At 31.0% G+C, this 20674-nt stretch overlaps 3 protein-coding genes across 4 annotated transcripts; 2 read left to right on the top strand and 1 right to left on the bottom strand.

The window, feature by feature from the left end:
- Positions 1-741: 741 nt before the first annotated feature.
- LOC106771154 (gallate 1-beta-glucosyltransferase) lies at positions 742-2537 on the bottom strand. Its single transcript, XM_014657076.2, has one exon. It carries the CDS (start codon positions 2454-2456, stop codon positions 1020-1022), a length of 1437 nt encoding a protein of 478 aa, XP_014512562.1. The 5' UTR covers positions 2457-2537; the 3' UTR covers positions 742-1019.
- Positions 2538-5437: 2900 nt separating this feature from the next.
- LOC106770693 lies at positions 5438-5758 on the top strand. The gene has a single exon (XM_014656490.1). It carries the CDS (start codon positions 5438-5440, stop codon positions 5756-5758), a length of 321 nt encoding a protein of 106 aa, XP_014511976.1.
- A 6029-nt stretch (positions 5759-11787) lies between these two features.
- LOC106770692 (ankyrin repeat-containing protein BDA1-like) lies at positions 11788-14440 on the top strand. Of its 2 annotated transcripts, XM_022785014.1 has the most exons (3): positions 11788-12147; positions 13440-14027; positions 14197-14440. In XM_022785014.1, exons 2-3 carry the CDS (start codon positions 13443-13445, stop codon positions 14401-14403), a joined length of 792 nt encoding a protein of 263 aa, XP_022640735.1. In that variant the 5' UTR covers positions 11788-12147; positions 13440-13442; the 3' UTR covers positions 14404-14440. The 2 variants fall into 2 exon arrangements, with proteins under 2 accessions (XP_022640735.1, XP_022640736.1); XM_022785015.1 differs by lacking the exon at positions 11788-12147 and having other exon boundaries at positions 13255-14027.
- Positions 14441-20674: the final 6234 nt, after the last annotated feature.

Below are 20674 nucleotides of genomic sequence, written 5' to 3'. Positions count from 1 at the left end.
AATTTACATGCTAAATTATGACACAACTAAGCTTATTAACTGAAAAAAAAAAATCATGAAACCACTCAATTATGTTTAATTTATTATATATTGTCATGGTCCTACCATCTTCACAGAGTAGTAATATGTTGATAATCAATATATTTGCTATACTATCATCTGAGCATCACTTAATTATTAGTCAAAATATTAATATTAGTTAATTCAAATGCTATTACCATTATATTTTATGTAAAGGTCAAGGGTTCTCAACTGGTTCTGCGTAAAAAAATATTGTCACATCATAATGTTTATATTTTTGTATTCCCCTTTTTATTTATGTCTTAAGTCAAAGTCGTCGAAAAGAAACTCCCACGCAGGAAGAAAGATGATGTAAAAAACTATTTGACTAATTTATTTTTAAGGCTAATGTGTTAATTAAGAAAATAAACTTTTGTATTTATAAAAATAATCGAGTTGGAAAAACAAAATAATTTGTTGAAGAGCCACCATATAATTGCACTTTTGGGAGTGTCCAAGGATCATTATTCAGACTTCAATAACCTCTATAGTACATCTATTTTCCCTTTGATGGTTAAGCCTATTTTGTCTTCAAGTTGTTGGAAGTTAACAAAATTAACTAAAGTACTAATATTCAACGTTCATCTCCAACACGATGCGTTCCAAAAATCAACAACCAACCACTCACCAACAGGTTTTTTTATATGCGAAAAAGACGAATCTTTTTAAAAGAACTGGGAGTAGGTATTTGCCTACCCAAATAATTCATTCATAATATTCATTATTCATTACAACTTGACACACAATTACAAACAAAAAGAAAATCATAGATTTACAGAATTTATAATGTGATAAGAGGGGAGAAATAGGAAAATAAATACTCGATATATATCAGAATTGTATTCGTGTGACTCTCCCAATTTATTTTGCTTGTAATACTGTTTGACAATGCCAGTTTCATTTAATTTATCTTATCCCATGCAACAAAGATATCAACTTTGAAAATATGTGAAATAGACTTATATCTCGTTCACCCTAACAGCTCCACCTTCTTTTATGTCTTTCAGAAATGCATCAAGATTCCTGGCAGATGAACCATTCGGAGCCACTGCGGCCTCTGCAGCCTTCTTCCACTTGAATGCGTTTTGCTTCAACTCCTCCGCTTTTGGTCCTACCGTTGCTTCCAATAAGCGCTTCTTCACCTCGTCTCTGCTCACCAGTTTCTTTTCGGCATGCCCATAACCCAGTTTAATGGCCACCCCATAAACATCCACCAAGAACTTTGCATTTGTCACCTGATCACCCCATGCTGGAAATGTCAACATCGGCACTCCCAATGCCACTCCTTCCATCGATGAATTCCAACCACAGTGTGTCACAAAACACGCCACCGAACCATGACCCAACACTTTCTCTTGTGGGCTCCACTGCACCACTTTTCCCTTTTCTTTTGTCTCCTCCAAGAACCCCTCAGGAAGAACGTAAGGCGGAAGCCCATGGTGCTTAGCAGGTGGTTTCAGAACCCACAAAAACGAGACTTGAGAGTCCAATAATCCATGTGCAATTTCCGTCACTTGTTCTTGCGGCGGACACACGATACTCCCGAAGGAGATGTACACCACAGATGCCTCTGCCCTTGAGTTCAACCACTCTATGCAATCATCACTCTTCAAAAAATCACCACGAATTTTACTTGTGTCTGTTGCTGTTGGGGACTTGAACAAAGGACCAATGGGTTTTATATTCACCAACTTCGAAAGATAGTTTATGTAATCACTTTCTAGTTCCTCAAAACTATCCACCAGCACACAGAATGGCTTGGACAAGTTCCTAAACTGTTCCAGTATAACTGTCCCTAGAACTTGATAGGGACTAAAAGGATGCAGAAAGTCTGGCACTTCATTGTACTTAAGGACTACCGAAGCCAATTGAACATCAAGATAAGGATCGGCATCAGAAGGAAAAGATACCAGTTTGTTGAAATAACTATAGTAAGCTGTGAAGGAAGCAGCAGATTGAACCCATAAGACGGCAGAAGGAATACCATGATCAGCAGCTACATCAGAAACCCATGGAACAAAGGGGTTGTTTATGATGCATGAAATCGGGCGGTGTGTCTCGGCATGGTCCTTGATGACTTGGCAAACATACTGCCTCCCAAAATGCTCAACCTGAGCACTGAAGTCACTGAGAGTTCTCCTGGAACCATCAGTATTTGTAACGCCGCCGCCATCGTCAAAGAAGTCGAACTTGAGAAAACCATCACCAACTGGAATGACTTGTTTGTGAGAGATGTCGTTAGCCGTTCGCATGAGTTTGCCAACTGTGTCGGCGGTGGAGAAAGTTACAAAGAAACCCTTAGCAGCAAGAAACTTGGCAAGTCTAAGGAGAGGGTTTACGTGGCCTTGTCCTGGGAAGGACACCATGAGAACGTGAATAGGAGCTTCAGACTCCATTTTCTTCTTCCTTCACCCACTTTTCTTTTTCTTGGGATATGTATAACTATAGTGTGCCACCATTATGCCATTTATATATATCATAAAATCATCGCTTAAAAAAACATTATATTCATTTGTCTTCCTAAACATGGTCTCTTCCACGTGCATTCCATTTCATCACATTACTTACCACCAAATTTACTATGTATATATATCCACATGTTAAATAAACACACGAAGCCTTGTTAGGTTTTTCTTACTAAAATTTAACAATTATTTTTAGATAATTTCTTTTTATAAAGATGATAATTTATTATTAGTCTGTTATAAATATACGAATTAATAAGATAATGATATTTATTAAAAAAAATTATTAGCGTATAATTGTTACTTTTCCTTAAATAATATTTCCTGTGAACTGTTTTTAAGGAAGTACATATATACTAAGTTTAGGGAAAACCAAAGTTCGAATTAATTTGGCATTACAATATGGTTATTTGTCATTTTCCACTTTTTTTATTCAAAGCCATAAAGTAGGTTAAAGGTAATTCTCAAACAAAACCACCTCCAGAGCATTTGTTTTGTATCATCATATTTTATAAGACCCTTTTCTTCCTTTTCATTTCTATTCATCATTGTAACAAATACAGTGAAGTCGTGATATGTACAAGTACAATTTAAGTATTTAGAAAATAAATAATTTTAAATATAAATGCTAAATAAACTAATAATTAAATCAAAACAGAAATATTTACTTGCTTTGACCAAAAGTTTACAATACTTTCTTTTTAAGCCATGGTAATATATACAATAATATTAAAATATTGAACATTTAATAGATTTATTATTTTTAATCTTTTCATTGTCTGTACTGTTTTTCTTTGATTTTAGATTTGTAAGAAGAGAAAGGATGACATGACAAACATTAACATCCATTTAACATATCTAATAACATAAAATAATATTAAAAGAATAATTTTTTGTAATTTTTCGTAAAAAAAATGTAAGAAAAAGTAATATCAAATAAATAAAAAAAATATGTGTCATAGTCAGGAAATATAGAGTGGTTGGTATTTAGTAAATGACTCATGACTTGTGTCTTTTTATTTTTTTATTCCGGCCAGAAGAATAAGCATGCAGTACGTAGATGAATTTGCTTTGTATTTGATTTTTAATAGACACCAATTGAAAATAATAAAAAAAATAAAGAGCCGAAGACAACTTTGCTTGTTGACACATAAAATTCCACAAAAAAATACATAATTTTAAATACCACTATGCATGTGATTGGTCAGATAAAATTTTCAAAACGTATGACTTTGAATAGATGAAAGTGATATAAAATTTGTATTAGTCTTTTAATATTTGTTCTGGATTTGCGTGGTTGAGACGAAAAGGATAAAAACAAGGACATTGATATTTTAACAACTCTTTTTTAACAACATTTTGATAATAGGATATGTGTCATCATTTTATTGGTTAGTTTGAATTTATTCTAAAAAAATATTTGAAATTGACCGATCACAATTTATCACGTATTTGTTGTAAAAAAGTTGTAAAAACAAAGAGTGGTTAAAGAGATTTTTTCCTTAAAAACAATGTTGTAGAGTCACGTGAAAACCATTTCACACTGTTTGAATATATATGTATATATAAATATGACTTTATGTTGATTGTAGAACGATAACTTCAATGCAACATTCTTTTCTTAACATTAGCCAACTGTTTCTTTGATTCTCAGAATATTTTTAAGTAAATAATACTTTTATTTTCTTAAAAACTTATATATTGTTTAATGAAATCTTGAAAGTGTTTTATAAAATTAGAAGAGAAAATTTAAATTAAATATAATATAAAAAGTTAATAGTTATGATATAATATAATCTAAAAAGTAAATAGTTATGATAAAGTTTTGAGAAAAATTAATTTTCTCCAATAATTTTGACCTTTCTTTCTATATTATTTAAGTTTTATTTTTTCCTGCATTTTAACATGAAATGTCCCTTTGTAAGAGGTATGTTATGGTTTTAATGTTTTTTTTTCTTTTCAGTTCTCCATGTTTTTGTCAGTTTTTTTTATGAGGTATAGGGGTAGTCTAATAAAATTACATCTCCTTTAAATATAATTTAGGTGGTTATAACTTAGGGAGAAAGTTATCACACAACTGAAAAGGTTATTGCTTGAGTGAAAAGTTTCTTTTTAAAAAAGAAAATTTTTGAGACTAAGTCTTATATATTTGATTTATTTTTAAGGGAGAATTTATGACTTGAGTGAAAATAAATAATAAAACACAGAATAGGTTCTGTAAAGCATAACATCAATAAAAGAAACATCTTTTAATATTTTATCTTATATCATACTAAATTTGTCCACACATATAAAGTCGTGACCTAAGCACAAAAATGTTCACCTTTTTATAAATATAACTTAAGGATTATCAAAACAACGGTTTTAAAAACATAAATACTTTATACCATATTTATTAAAATGTTATTTCTAAATTAAGATTTGAACTAGAATAAGATTTGAAAAGAAATCCAAATTAGGGTTGAAGATTTGTGGAAAATAATTTGGTTCTTCTTTTTTATTAGAATGTCTTTCTTGAAAAAGCACGACACATTTCAAAAAAATTAGAAATTTACTCTCAGTGTTTAAAATCTTTAATATAGAACAAGCATGAATCAAAATCTATAGTATAGAACAACTTTTAGTACAAAGTAATTTAAAATTAAAACCATCATATACATTTATAAATATAAAATTAGGTTTCAGATATTAATATAAGATTATTTTAATCATTAATGATTTGTATGAAAATGAAATTTAATTTAGAAATAATAATTTGCAGTCCATATGAGATCTCTAAGTCTCCTCCTTCCTTGAAGTTGTCAGCATTTGTATCTAAGAAGCATCCATAGGAAAAAAAAAAGGAGTTTTATTGGTTTATAGAATTGAATGATTGTGAATGTTACGAAATATGATTGAAGCAGAGACATTGTATGGTGGTGGTGGAAAAGTTCATGAAGGAAATGCATGGAAGAATGACTAAAGCTGCAACCACAGGAAACGTTGACGAACTAGAAAGGTTGATGGACAGTGTTATCTTGCTTGGAGCTCAAACTCCTCGACACATTGCATCAATGTGTGGTCGCGTTTCTTTCGTACAAAAAATGTTGAAACTGAAAAAGCAATTTGTGTATGAACTCAAGGAAGATGGGTTTACTCTCATGCACTTGGTCTCTGCCAATGGCCATGTTCAGGTCGTTATTGAATTTCTGAAAGTTGACCATCAACCATGTCACATTCAGGGAAGGGAGTGAACTCTTCCTCTCTACTGTGCCTCTGTGAAAGGAAGGATCTATGTTATGAAAGCGTTGCTCTCTAATGCTCCACTCACTGTTCAAAGCAAAACCGACAGAGGAGAAGTGGAGATCGTTCATGAAACGCATGTTCCTACAAGGAAGGAAGAATCAAATCTACCTAAAAGAACTTACTTAACAGGGATTCTATAAATGATGTGCGTAATATACTACTAACCATAGCTGCACTTATGATAACAGCAACCTATCAGGCTGTGCTTAGTCCCCCTGGAGGAGTGTGGCAGGAAGAGACACAACAATACAGTGCTGGAACATCCATCGTGGCTACAAAATCAAAAGCAACATTTTTGTTGTTTATTCTGGGCAACAGCATTGGATATTATACCTCTTTTCATATGATCCTTCACCTAACGTCTGGCTCTCCTTGGCAATATCCTTTGATATTGTTGTCAGTTTGCGTGACATTCAACTACAGTGCATCCATGCTTAACCTTGTACCAAGCGGTGACAGGTATTACAATGTGTTAGCAGTGCTAAGTATGATGTCTGGCTACTTCGCACCATCAGTTCCTAATCTGCTGAGGAGAATGCATTTCCGAACACAAAAATAACCAAATCTTGCTTATTTCCATTCTCCTTTTGCTCAGTTTTGTAGTTGGATTAGTTTCATATATTCAAGACTTAGTTTGCATAATTCAAGTTCTAATGTTATTATCTAATCTTCATCATTATTACCAATACTACCATAATATGGCTTTCTTTGTCACTGTAATTTTCTTCGGTTACAAAATTTTAATTTTACTTTTTTTCGTCTAATTTTATTAAAAAACTGTTAAAAAGTTTGTCTGGCACTGATGAAACCTTTCCAATCTCATGTTATCGCGATAATAAATTAAACCGTAAAAAAATTAAATTTTTATGACTTTTTATTTTTAGCCGCAGTAATTTCTCACAGCAATGTGTACATTTTTTATACACAACGTCATCCATTTAATTTATTCAATACAGTTTCAAACAATTAGATGGTACAAATCAAAAGATTAATCGTTGGAACTTACACTTTTGTTTTGAAAAAAGAAATAATTACAACTAAAAAAGTGAGTAATTATATTTTTCATTCTGAGCTAGCTGGCTTATTTTCTCCTCTAATATTACTTTAGCATTCTGAGCTAGCTCTATCCTGCTTAGATTGTTTGTTGATCTTAAATGTGCAGCTCTGCCACTGAAGCAGGTGTCACGTTATTAATTCTGGGAGCAAGGATGCAGTTCAGCTTTCAACACACTCTTCTCGAGAGAAAGATGATGATAATTTGGAAGCACCTGCTAAAACTTTAAAAGGTTAATGCTGACACAATTTTCATCCTGGAAACAGCCTGGTGAAGCTAATTTGTCAGATGGTGTGACGAGAAATAACATTCCCTAATTTGAAGCAACAAATAGACAAACTCCTGCTAAGGATTTAAGCTCCTCACAGATAATCCACTGTTCTCTACTAGATAGCAATTCAGGTATAAATTCACAAGTATAGATGGTAACGGAAATATATATGTGGCTCTTCATTTTAATAAAATTGATAAAATGTGGTATAAAATGATCTTCAACCTATACGGGTGGCTGGATACTTTTTGTGCGGAGATGATATCACTTATTATGCACTGAAATATGATTGGCTTTTCATTGATTATCCACGACTTCAAAAGATGCAGGTGAAGTTTACACACGTGGAGTGGTGGACTTGTTGCTTTGGAGAAAGTTCTCAATGGAGGGTTTATGGTGAACTATAATGTTTCTCAAGATTGCGCGAGATGCTTGGGAAGTGAAGGGCTCTACTGAACAGATGGTATTGACAAACATGTGAATTCATGCTTGTAATTAATGGATTTATTTAGAAGTTTGTTAAAAATAAAACAGTTGCATTTTCTTTTAGCTCTATTTATGAGCCATTTAATATAATTCTCATGTTTTAGTGATTTGTTTTAAGCATAATTATTCTTGTAGTTATTATTATTTAAAACTTTATTAGAAATGTTAATGTTCAAAATTTTATATTAACCATATAACTATTATAAAAGATCAATTTAATTAAATCTACAAGTTACATACGAAATTATCTGTTTTACAGGTAATTATATACAATTTTTTTTTATATATAATTACATATAAATATTTTGTATATAATTACATACAAATTATATTTAGATATTTTCATATGTAATTATTATTGTTGAATACAGTGAAAAACTATATTTGGGATTAATTTCCTTTATGTTAAATACACATAGAGTTCTCTATTTACAATAGAAGAAATATTGAGTAAGTTCAAAATACAAATAAGAAATAATAATAAACTAATTAAAAGATAAAAGATAAATATAAAATAAAGAAAATATATATAACACTCTCCCTCAAGTTGGTACATACAAATCGTATATACCAAGCTTGTTACAAATATAAATTATCGGTCCCCGTAAAGACTTAGTGAAAATATTTGCTAATTGATCACTTGAATTGACTAATTCAGTCTTGATATCTGCAGATACAATTTTCTCTCGAATGAAATAATAATCAATTTCAATGTGTTTGGTCCTCTCATGAAAGACATGATTATAACTAATATGAAGAGCAGCCTGATTGTCACATATAAGCGTCATCATTTGTATGACATTTCCAAATTGTAACTCTCTAAGCAATTGCTTAAGCCAAACAAGTTCACAGGTGGCTGAAGCCATAGCTCTATATTCTGCTTTTCACTAGATCTTGCCACTGCTTTTCCAAGAGATCATGTTACCACCAATTGAGACACAATATCCAGATGTAGATCTTCTATCAGAAGGAAATCCTGCCCAATCAATATCAGAATAACAAATCACTCTTGTATGGTTACTAGAACCATATAACAAGCCTTTTTCAGGAGATTCTTTAATGTACTTTAATATATAAGTAACTGCATTTCAATGATCTTTACATGGGGAATTAAGGAATTGGCTTTCCACATTAATTTCAAAAGAAATATCAACTAGTCTTCTATGTTTCTCGGGATCTGACATAGGCTCCCCCTATTTTGGTAGAAGTTTAGTATTATGATCCATATGGGTGTGTCCACAGGTTTTGAATTCATCAGTTTCCTCCAAAATATCTAGTGCATATTTCCTTTGAGATATAACAATATCATCATTGGATTGTGCCACCTCAATACCCAAGAAATATCTAAGTTTGCCAAGATCTTTGGTCTGAAAATGGTTGCAAAGATGTTGTTTCATCTAGGAGATGCCATGACTATCACTACATGTAAGAACAATGTCATTAACATATATTATCAAGTAGACAGGTCCAACACTTGAGTACGGTAAAAGATTAAATGATCTACCTCACACCGAGTCATACCAAATTGTTGAACAACATTACTAAATTTTTGAAACTAGGCCCTAAGAGATTGTTTTAGGCCATATAAAGATTTGCGAAGACGACGTACCAACCCAGAATACTCCTTCTAAGCAACAAATTTTCTTGTAGTATTTTATGTCTCATGTGTCACTCACCTCAAAATTAGAATTCTTTCTAACAAAAGTCTAAAAAATTGCAAAAAAAAAAAATATTTTCTCCTTTTTTTGTGTGAGAGTGCGTGTTGTCACTGTTGAAACAGTTATGGAAAATAATTCTCTCATTCATTCATTCATATTTTCCTTCTCAAATGAGATACACTTATATAAGCAATATTAACAGCTTATACTTAAAAATAGGAAACAACTTAAAAACAGAAAACAACTTTAAATATTTAAAACTTATTTCTAACTCAGTGCAATAATAATTTAAATTCAAATTCTATCTTCAAACACTCCCCTCAAGTTGGCGCATGAATATCACTCATGTCCAAGGTGTTAATGACTTCTGCAAACACTCTCACGTCTAACACCATAGCCAAGAATCACCGTGGTCTGGACGTCCTAGGATACCTTCATACACAACATTAGTTTAAGGAGAGGGGAGAGTCCAATACAGGGAAAACCATATTGTTTGGTGGAGAAAGATCGTTGGTTCAGTTCGAAGAGGCAAGTTTTATCGGATCCATCGTAGAGCTGCATCCCAAATTTGATGGATAGATTCAAGGCAGATAAACCGCTGCATCAACGGGGGCTCATGGAGTCAATAAGCCAGTTTTTCACCCGTTTATTTTCAGTGACCCAATTATCATAGGTTGGATCATCAATGGAGGGTTTCGTCACTATGCCAGTGAGATACCCAATTTGTTTCGAACTCCAATACGCATGTCCATTAACTGAGACCAAAGAGGGTAGTTAGAGTCATCAAGAATAATAGTTTTTTGCTGAATGATAATATTGGAGGACGGAGAAGAGATGGTAAATGGTGAGGAGGTGAAAGCATTATCCATGGCTAAATTGAGAATTTAGGGATTGAAAACCGTACGAAAGTGAATATTAAACACACAGGTTAAAGAAGAGATTTTTAGGGGCTGCTGGTGGCCATGGCGATCGGCCCCAGCAGACAGTAAAGGATCAGAAAACCTGCTTTGAATTTAAATTATTGTTGCACTTAATTAGAAATAAGTTTTAAATATTTAGAGTTGTTTTCTGTTTTTTAATTGTTTCTTATTTTTAAGGATAAGTTGTTAATATTATAGATGTATCTCATTTGAGAAGGAAAATATAAATGAATGAATGAGAGAATTATTTCCCATAATTGTTTCAATAGTCACCATAAAAGAATAATTTTCTGTTTTGCCAGCTATGTAGTGCACAACCTCACTTAGTTACGTTAAACATTTGTTGTGAAAATTATAAGGGAATATATATATATATATATATATATATATATATATATATATATAATTTTTTTATAGATACAATTGATAACTTCGTTAGCAAAATATTTATAAATTTTAATTACTTTGACATATAATATACTGTCGTTAAAAATATTAAGATAAAACATGCAATGTAATAAGAGAAAAGTATTTCCTGAAATTAATTTTATACAACAATTACTCTTGAAAATAATATTATTCGATGACTAATAATTGATAACTATCATATAAAGAGTAAAATCTATTAATTTCAAGTTTTAATTTAGATTTAAATTTATATAGTTTAAAATATGTTTTGTACGCTTGTAATAAATAGGAAAAAAAATAATAAATATGAAATTGAAAAAACATGAAAATTAAAAAAAAAATCAAATAAGAAAAGGAAGAAGAGATGGTATGATGAAATTGTTTTTTTGAGATAATTTTAATTAATTACATTATATATATAAAAAAATTTGTTGAGATCGAAATAATTTCTAATTAATATTTAAACTTCTAACTTTTAATTAAAAATTTCAATTGAAAATTATGTATAGATAATATAGTATAAATTAGATTATGCTTCTCCTCCAAGCAGAGCAATTTATAAATCCCACCACTTACCCAAGTGGTTTCCTTTCTCCATCCAACCCAGATTCTACTCCCATCCTGCAGTAGATGATGACGACGAGGGCGGTGGTCTGTAAAGTTTTTTTAAAAGAAGATAATTTTAGAGACAAAGTCTTATATATTTGATTAATTATTTTTAAGGAAGAAAATCTATAGCTTGAGTGAAAATAAATAATAAAACAATGATATATAGAACAGGTCCTGAAAAGCATGACATCAATGAAAAACATCTTTTAATATTTTGGAAAAAAATAACATCATCATATTATAGTTCATAAGATAAAACAATGTCAAAAACTATGTTAATCTTATTTGTAACATCACATATTTTAATAGAATAAATGCTCTAAAATAAAATATCACAAACTTATAATAACTAAAAACAATAATTCATTATCCATTATTACATTTATAATTTCTTCAATTTTTTTTCTTCTTTTATTTTAATAAAATTAAAAAAAAAACAGTTCAGAATTTGTTTTTGAAAAACCAAATTCTGATTGATATTTTAACCATAACTACAAAAAATAAGGTCTATATAAATACCATACATACATAAAATGCTATAATGATATTTTTAAAATCAATATAAGGAAAAAAAAAAAAATCTATGTTTCTCCCCAAAAGCTGCCCACGACCATAAAATTCTTTTTCTTATCATCCCACGCTTTCCATCCTCAACTAAAAATAATTAAAAGTTAATAAAACATATATTATAAAGAAATAATATGATGTAATCGTATATGAAACAAGTGTAAAGGAGGACAATTACAATCTCATCCTCCCACCACTTACATAGTCTCCTTCCTTAGTCCACTCTCCCAGCACTGCAATTTAAATCCCACCTCTCCTACAACTTTCTCCACCCAACCTGCAGCAGACGACGAAGACAGAGGGCAACGGTCTGTGACTCGACGGAGAGCGGAACGAGCCAGTGCGAGGCAGCAGAAAAACAAAAGTGGAATCCTAATCTCCTTATCATTGAATTTTCTTCACTCTCGCATGTTGTTTTTGGATTTTATAAAATGTTTCTTCCAACTCAACTTAGTTGCAAAATTGTGAGTTTTATGAGTTCACAATTCTATCTCTTATCACCGAGTTTACATTAAAATCGAGTTTAATTGAGTTTAGTCATCCCATTTAACTAGCGAGTTTAGTAAGACAGGATTTTTATATGAATTATTATGTGGAGTATTTTTTATTGTTAACTATGTAGACAATAAAGTACTATAAACCTAATTAAGAAAAGGGTGTTGCTCCTTCCACCTCCTCACCTCCTCAGGTGGGTCCTATACCTCCCCACTATTTTAATTTATTTCAAAAATATTATACATCTTTCCACCATTTTCTTTTATTCCAAAAATACCTTACATCTCCCTATTATCCTTAACAATTTTTCTCTTTTCCACTCTACATTAATGGAGCATTTACATGCCTAATTAATGGAGCATTTACATGACTCAAATTTGAAGTTGTGATATATTTTCTTAAATAAAGTTTGATTCAATCTTATTTTCGCTGTTGAATATATTTTTTTCTTTTCAAATTACTTAATAAATGGTAAACTTTTGTTCTAAATTTCTAGAAAAATGTTTATATATATTGTGTGTGTGTTTTTTTTACATATAATATCGATAATTTTTAACATTATATTATGTTTTAACTCACTTTGACTCAAATAACTTGAATAAAATATTTAATTTATTAGATAAATAATATAAAAATATTATTAAATACTTAAAATATAAAAAAAGTTATTTGTTAAAGATTTAGAATTTATTTAGTTCTTTCATCATTATAAAGTTAATATATAATAATAATAATATATCATTATTTACTATTAATATTATTATGTTTATTATTTTGTATTTGCATCTAATTTTTAATTTTATAAAATGGAAATGGTAAAAGTACTAATATTGAAGTTTCCTCTGAATTTTATATTTTGTAGTATATTACAAATTCAAATCTGAACTATGTAAATACTCCATTAATGTAGACAGAGAAAGATTGTTAAGGATAGTGGGAAGTGTATGATATTTTTGGAATAAAAAAAAATAGTGAAAAGTTGTAGAATATTTTTGAAATAAATTAAAATAGTAGGGAGGTGCAGGACCTATTTGGAGAGGTGGTCAGAGCAACACCTTAAGAAAAAGGAGTTTTATTATATTAAAGAATGGAAAGATTGTGAATGTTGTGAAAATTTTATTATTATTGAAGCTAAAGTATTGTTTGGTGGTGCTGGAAAAGTTTATGAAGGAAATGGATGGAAGAATGGCTAAAGCTGCAGCCACAGGAAACGTTGACGAACTTGAAAGGTTGATGAGAGAAGACAGATTGGTGCTAGATAGTGTTGCATTGTTTGGAGCTCAAACTCCTCTACACATTGCATCAATGTGTGGTCACGTTAGTTTCGTACAAAATATGTTAAAACTGAACAAGCAATTTGTGTATGAACTCAACGAAGATGGGTTTACTCCCATGCACTTGGCCTCTGCCAATGGCCATGTTCAGGTCGTGCTTGAACTTCTGAAAGTTGACCATCAACTGTGTCACATTCAGGGAAGGGAGGGAACCCTTCCTCTCCACTGTGCCTCTATCAAAGGAAGGATCCACGTTATGAAGGCGTTGCTCTCTGCTGCTCCACTCACTGTTCAAAGCAAAACCGTCAGAGGAGAAACTCCGCTTCATATTGCTGTAAAAAACAACCACTTTGGTGCAGTTAAGTTGTTGTTGGAACACGCCAAGGGATGGAAGATAGAAGGAGAAGTGTTGAATGACAAAGACAACCAAGCAAATACTGTCTTGCATCTGGCTGCGTCAAGGAAGCAATACCAGGTATATGATTCAAGGGATTTAAGATCATTTACATAAAGAATAAAGCATAAAAATTGATAGTAATATTACATTAATGTAGAATTCTGAATAAAATAATAATTTAAATCATTAGCATAATTGATATTGAATGATGTTAGAGCATATATAATGAGTAGAATTTGGAGCGCAGATAGTTGATATGTTGTTGGTTGAGGATGATGTTGCAAAAGAAGTGATGGTGGTGAATTCGGTGAACGAGAGAGGAATGACCCCTCTTGATGTTATTACGTTATTCCAAAGCGAAGCCGGTGATTTAGAAATTTACAGAAGCCTTGTGAAAGCAGGAGCTAAGAGTGCAAAGGAATGGAACCCATGTTCCTCCAAGGAACTGCAATGATGAAGAATCAAATCTACATAAAACAACTGAAGAATACGAGGAGTTATTTACATACAAACCTAAAAGGGATTCTATAAATGATGTGCGTAATATACTGCTAACCGTGGCTGCACTTATGATAACAGCAACCTATCAGGCTGTGCTTAGTCCCCCTGGAGGACTGTGGCAGGAAGACACACAACAATACAGTGCTGGAGTATCCATCGTGGCTACAAAGTCAAAAAGAACATTTTGGTTTTTTGTTCTGGGCAACAGCATTGGATATTATACCTCTTTTTATATGATTATTGTGCTAACGTCTGGCTTTCCTTTCCGATATCCTTTGCTATTGTTGCTATTTTCCATGTCGTCCAACTACAGTGCATCCATGGTTAACCTTGTACCATACAGTGACACGATTTCCTATTGGGTAGCATTGCTATGTATGATGTCTGGCTACATCGCACCATATGTTCCTCGACTGCTGAGGAGACTGCATTTCCGAGCACAAAAATAAAGAAAATGATATTTTAACACCAATTTTTTACACCATTTTGACACTACATATGTGTCAAAATGTGGTTGAAGGATTTTAAATTAAAAAAAAAAAACTTTAGTTTTTCTCTTCTAAATATATTTTTACCTCAACTTTTTTTAATTTAAAATCGTCCAATCACATTTTGACACGTGTAAATGGGGTAAAAAAAATGGTGTTGAAATATCATTTTCTCAAAAATAACCAAATCTTGCTTAATTCCATGCTCCTTTTGCTTCACTTTTGTAGTTGGATTTTCATATATTCAAGACTTAGTTTCCATAATAAAAGTTCTAATGTTATTCTCTAATATTCATTATTACGTCAATACAAGCTCCCCTAGAGTTTTCAATGCACCTCTAAATTTTCATCAATGCATATAAAAATAAAATAGTTTATTTAAGAACTCCTTTTTTAAACAATTTTTACAATACATATGGGACAGTAATGGATCCATTTCAAATAATTTTTTTTTTTAAAAATAAATTCAAACAAATCAATAAAACAATAACAAATATTTTGCTGTTAAAAAAAATTATTAAAATATCACGATCTTATAAAAAATGTATATATATCCCATGGAAAACTATCTTCAATCGGCTTTCCGACATTTATTTAATAATAATAATAATAGTAATATTAATAATAATTATATCAGTAATAAATATAATAATATTAAAATAAATAAAATTTTAAAAACTACTTAAAGTTGGTTAAATATTTTATTTATTTTTATAATTTTTCTTTAGTTTACTTTTTTATTTAATAATAATAATAACAAAACATGTTAAAAAATTACAAAAGAAAATTTAATATTTTAAACTAAAATACTATTATTAAATAAAAATAAATAAAACATATAATAAAATTAAAAATAAGTTAAATAAAATATGTTAACTGTATTTAGAAATATATTGAATAATTTAAATGAAATATGTTAACTGTATTTTCAAATAAAATTAACATATTTCTTTTTAAGTTCTTTTTGTTTTAAATTTTATAATATGTTTTATTTTTTAATAAATAACATTTTATAAACAAAAATATTAATATATATTTAATTATATAAAAATATTACATTAATTAAATATTTATTATATTAAAATAATATTTTTTATTGTTAAATTTAAATAAATAACTTTTTAAATTTATTTCTTTAATTTAAAATATTAAACTTTTAATTTTTAATATGTTTTTTTTATTGTTATTAAATAAAAAAAGTAAACTAAAAAAACTTTAACCAATTTGAAAACTGATTAAATAATTTTTTTAAACAATTTTCGAACCTTTGTAAAGATATTTATAGCATTTTGGAATGATAAAAATTGGAAGGTGCAGGAATGTTCTAATATGGCTTTCTTCGTCACTGTAATTTTATTCAGTTACAGCATTTTAATTTGTAGTCTAATTTTATTAAAAAATGTTAAAAAGTTGTCTGGCATTGATGCAACCTTTTCAAGCTTATGTTATCGCGACAAGAAATTAAACCCTTACACTCTGTTCGCTTGAGGTTAATTTCCTGTTCACGAGTATTAGAGAGCGATGAATTACGTTAATACCGTGTTTACTTCGAGTGATTTGGAAGCGACGATTTAAAGGGAATTGCGGGATTGTTACACTGTTCAATCACTCGCATGTGTGAAAAGATTTGGAGGGGATTATCGTGCATTGTCTGAAATGCCCCTATTCGTAAAAGTAATTCTCAGCTTTATATAAAAGATGACAAGCTTCTTGTTGTTCGAATGGTTTGTTTATGTAATCTTTGCAGGCTTGGTGATGTACGAAGAAGCTCACATTGGTGGTGGTAGATGAAGAAAGGAGGTGATTGATGATATGAAAACAGTGTTTGAAGGTGATGAAGGAGGTTACACCGTATTAGAGGAAGAAGAAGGAATGTTGTATTCGGTTACAACAGTACGGGTAACCGGATACAACTCCTAGAAGAAAAACAAGAAGAGGTGTATTCGGTTACACCATCCTCGTATCCGGTTACAGCGAATGAAAAACGAGCATTGAAAACTGTGACACCTGGGCACTGACGAGGGCGGGGAGTGATCGCCGGTGCAAGAGGCATGGTGCAGGGGGGCACAGACAAGGAGCGGCTCCTGGCAGGCTTCGAGTGGAAGGGGCACATGGACGAATCGAACATACATCGGAATGAGAGGGATCTGAAGACTGTATAGGTATGAGACTATACGGTTGAAGGATAACTTAAAGGAATTGATTTGGCTACTCATATCACCAAAATGCATTTACTTTTCGGTAGCCTAACCCATAAGAACTCCATGGTTAAGCGTGCTTAGCCTGGAGTAATTCTGGGATGGGTGACCTTCCGAGAAGTTTTCCCGGAAAGTATGCGAGTGAGGACAAAACATACTGGAAAGTCTCGTGGTGATGTGTGGGGGCAGTCAATAGTCCTTGTAAGTTGCCGGGGCGTTACAAAAACGGTGGAGTTGCAGGGCTGGACGAAGGTGGAGTATCAGTGGTGAAGGCGACGATGAAGGAAATGAGACGGAGCGTGACGTACATGCCTCGACCAGGGGACGGGACGCCGCGGAGTGTGACGCTGATACCGGGGGACGGAATTGGGCCTCTGATGACGAACGCGGTGGAGCAAGTGATGGAGGCCATGCATGTCCCTCTTTACTTTGAGAAGTACAAGGTGCACAAGGACATGAGGCGTGTGCCGGAGGAGGTTCTGGATTCGATTCAGAAGAACAATGTTTGCTTGAAGGGTGGTTTGAGGACTCCGGTGGGTGGGGGAGCAAAAAACAAATAACATGCTTATAATCATTAATAATATTAATGATAATAATTAATAATAGTAATTATAATAATAATCATAATAATAATTTTTTTCTCTATAATAATAATATTAATAATAATAATATTATTATTAATATTATTATTATTATTATTATTATTATTATTATTTCAATTTACTAAATTACCATTTTTTTATATTTTAAAAATTAATTTTTATTTTTTTCTCTTTATAAACATTTTTACAATTAAATATAACATTAACAATTATCATTTTATATTACTTCAATACCTATGGACATTTTAGTAATCTTTAATTTCTACCAATTAAATAATTTTTTTTCATCTGTCACATCAATCAAATCCTACACTAATTCTCACAAACTTTACTTCCAAATCCACTCTCAATTACCCACAAATCCATTCAAAGAAACAACAAAAAAATTACTCTCAAATCCACTTAAATCCATTCAAATCATCTCCCCTAAATCATCTCTTACAAATCCCTACAACCGAACAAAGCCTTAAAGAATTAAACTTTTATTACTTTTTCTTTAGCTGCGGTAATTTCTCACAGCAAGGCGTACTTTTCTTATACACAAAGTCATCTATCTAATTTATTTAGGAGTATAATATTTTAACATCTTTTAATAATTTTTTAATAACAGGATATATATCACCATTTCATTTATCTGTTTGAATTTATTTAAAAAAAAAATTGAAACAAACAGATCATAAATTATCACGTATGTATTGTGAAAAATTATAAAAAAAAAAGTTGTTAAAACAAACGTTTTTCATTTATTTTATATAATTTCAAACAATTAGATGGTAGGAATCAAAAGATAAATCGGTGGAACTTACACTTTTGTTTTTGAAATGAAAGAAATAAGCGCAATTAAAAAAGTGAGTAATTATTCACATATACCTTAATTTTGTCTACACTTATTAAACAATTATTTTTGTTGTTTTACGTAAAAATTTATATTTGATTACCTTAAAGTCCTTAAATGAAATTAAAATGAAAAAAGTATTGAAAAAATATCTTGTAGTATTGTATTTTAAAATTTAAATTATACAAAATAATTAGTTGAAACAATAAGGTATTATATATATATATATATATATATATATATATATATATATATATATATATATATATATATATATATATATATATATATATATAACTTTGTTGTCTTAATTCTTGGTATAAATAGTTATCTTTAAATCGTGTTCACTCACTCCACACTTACCTACCTAACCACACACTAACACACTCTTTCTCTCATATTTTAATAAAATAAATCTACTAAAATAAAATATGACAAACTCTAATCACATATCATATTTATAATTTAAAGAAAATTAAAAAGGGACATGATACAATATTTTTTACTTTAGACCATATTAAACTTTCCCATACATATAAAAATGTGGCCTAAGCATACAAAATCCAAGATTTTATAAATGTGATTTAAGGATTATCTAAAACAACGATTTTAAAATCATAAATACTTTTATACACATTTATTTAAATGTTATTGACTTAATCCCTTCCATGGTCCTCATATTTATGTGAAAATCTTTATTCGATTCTCAAGTTTTGAACTGTCAATTAGATCATAATTTTTTTGTAAAAAATGCACACATCTTACTCTCCGTTAAATGTTTTCATAGGGCATTAAACCAAACCAATGTTGACACGTGTTAATGCTGATCTGCACGGTTTATTTACGTGCAAATTTTATTTAAATTAAAAATCATAAGATGGCAAAATTGAAGCTCTCAAACTTCCAAAGCCTTTCAAAGGAACATCAATCCTTTCTCCTTCTTTTTCCTAACAGATTCCAGCACCGCCATTGACACGCTCCTCCACCTTGAAGCCAATTCCCACGTCGTCTTCTCCTCCGACCCTAACCTCCGCAACCTCTCTCGCATCCTCTCCTTCCTCTCGTCCCTAATCGATAAACTCACGTAGCCTCTCTCGCATCATCTCATCGATGCGTTGCAGGAGCTGTTGTTCATTGATTAAATTCATTCAAAGCCCCCTAGTTGATGAGATTTTGTGCAGTGGTGAGATCCCTAAAATCATAGGATTTCTGAGTTCAAGGGAAGTGATTGAAAATTGTTAGCATACTTGCAAAGAGATGGATGCAGTGAGTGTGAGTGTGATTTGGCGTTTGGGAATTGCGTTTCGAGGTTTGCGATTCAAGTGGAAGTGGGCGAGGTGTTAAACCATGTTGTAATTTAAGTGTTCATCATGTTAGTGGCCATTGTGCTCATCATCACGTGCTACAATGTCAAGATTGAGCACAAGCTTTTTGAGATGCATGGAACTTGTTTGCTGCCCAAAATGCTTCTGTTTCCACATTTGCATAGTGTGAAATGATAAAGGTTAAACTTCTTCTGGAATTCATTGATGAAGAAGAATTTTAACTTGTTTTCTTAGATTTTTATCTTCAATATAATTGAGAGTAAAACTTGAATCTTTGTTTATTTATGGTTTCCAGTGTATGATGATTATTGTTACCATTTTTGTTATGAGTTCATCTTGAATCCTATAACTGTATGTTGCAGCAACTCTTTGGGTTTTCACTCTATTCAAGCATTGATCTGGTCTATTATGGTGTTGTAAGATACAAGAACAATGAAAAAACATAAAGACGGTAAACAAGAAATAAGAGAGAATAGAAACTTGAAAAGAATTTTTATTATCTGAAAGAATATGATACACAAGTTTTGGATGAAAGCTTATTTATACAGAGAGCAACAAGAACACAGGTTAACAGAACTGTGTAAATCAGAAAAGACAGAAAACAGAAACTGCAATCAAGCGTTATCAGTGTGCGTTAAGTTCTTTGAATGGATTTCTGCACAATTCAAATTTTCAGTTTTTTGAGACAGTACCCAAACATGCTCAATGATAACCAAATAAAAATCACCTGGCTGCTATAAAAATGGACTAGACTGCATACATCCATTCTTGTTTTT

Source organism: Vigna radiata, chromosome 8 (genome assembly GCF_000741045.1).
Source record: "Vigna radiata var. radiata cultivar VC1973A chromosome 8, Vradiata_ver6, whole genome shotgun sequence".
Classification (NCBI taxonomy): domain Eukaryota; kingdom Viridiplantae; phylum Streptophyta; class Magnoliopsida; order Fabales; family Fabaceae; genus Vigna; species Vigna radiata.
This window is presented reverse-complemented; position numbering and strand designations above follow the sequence as displayed.

Coding starts and splice junctions, on each gene's coding strand:
- LOC106771154 (XM_014657076.2), bottom strand. CDS start 2,456: ATGGAGTCTGAAGCTCCTATTCACGTTCTCATGGTGTCCTTCCCAGGA.
- LOC106770693 (XM_014656490.1), top strand. CDS start 5,438: ATGGTGGTGGTGGAAAAGTTCATGAAGGAAATGCATGGAAGAATGACT.
- LOC106770692 (XM_022785014.1), top strand. CDS start 13,443: ATGAAGGAAATGGATGGAAGAATGGCTAAAGCTGCAGCCACAGGAAAC. Junction 14,028..14,196: donor CGTCAAGGAAGCAATACCAG/GTATATGATTCA, acceptor TTTGGAGCGCAG/ATAGTTGATATGTTGTTGGT.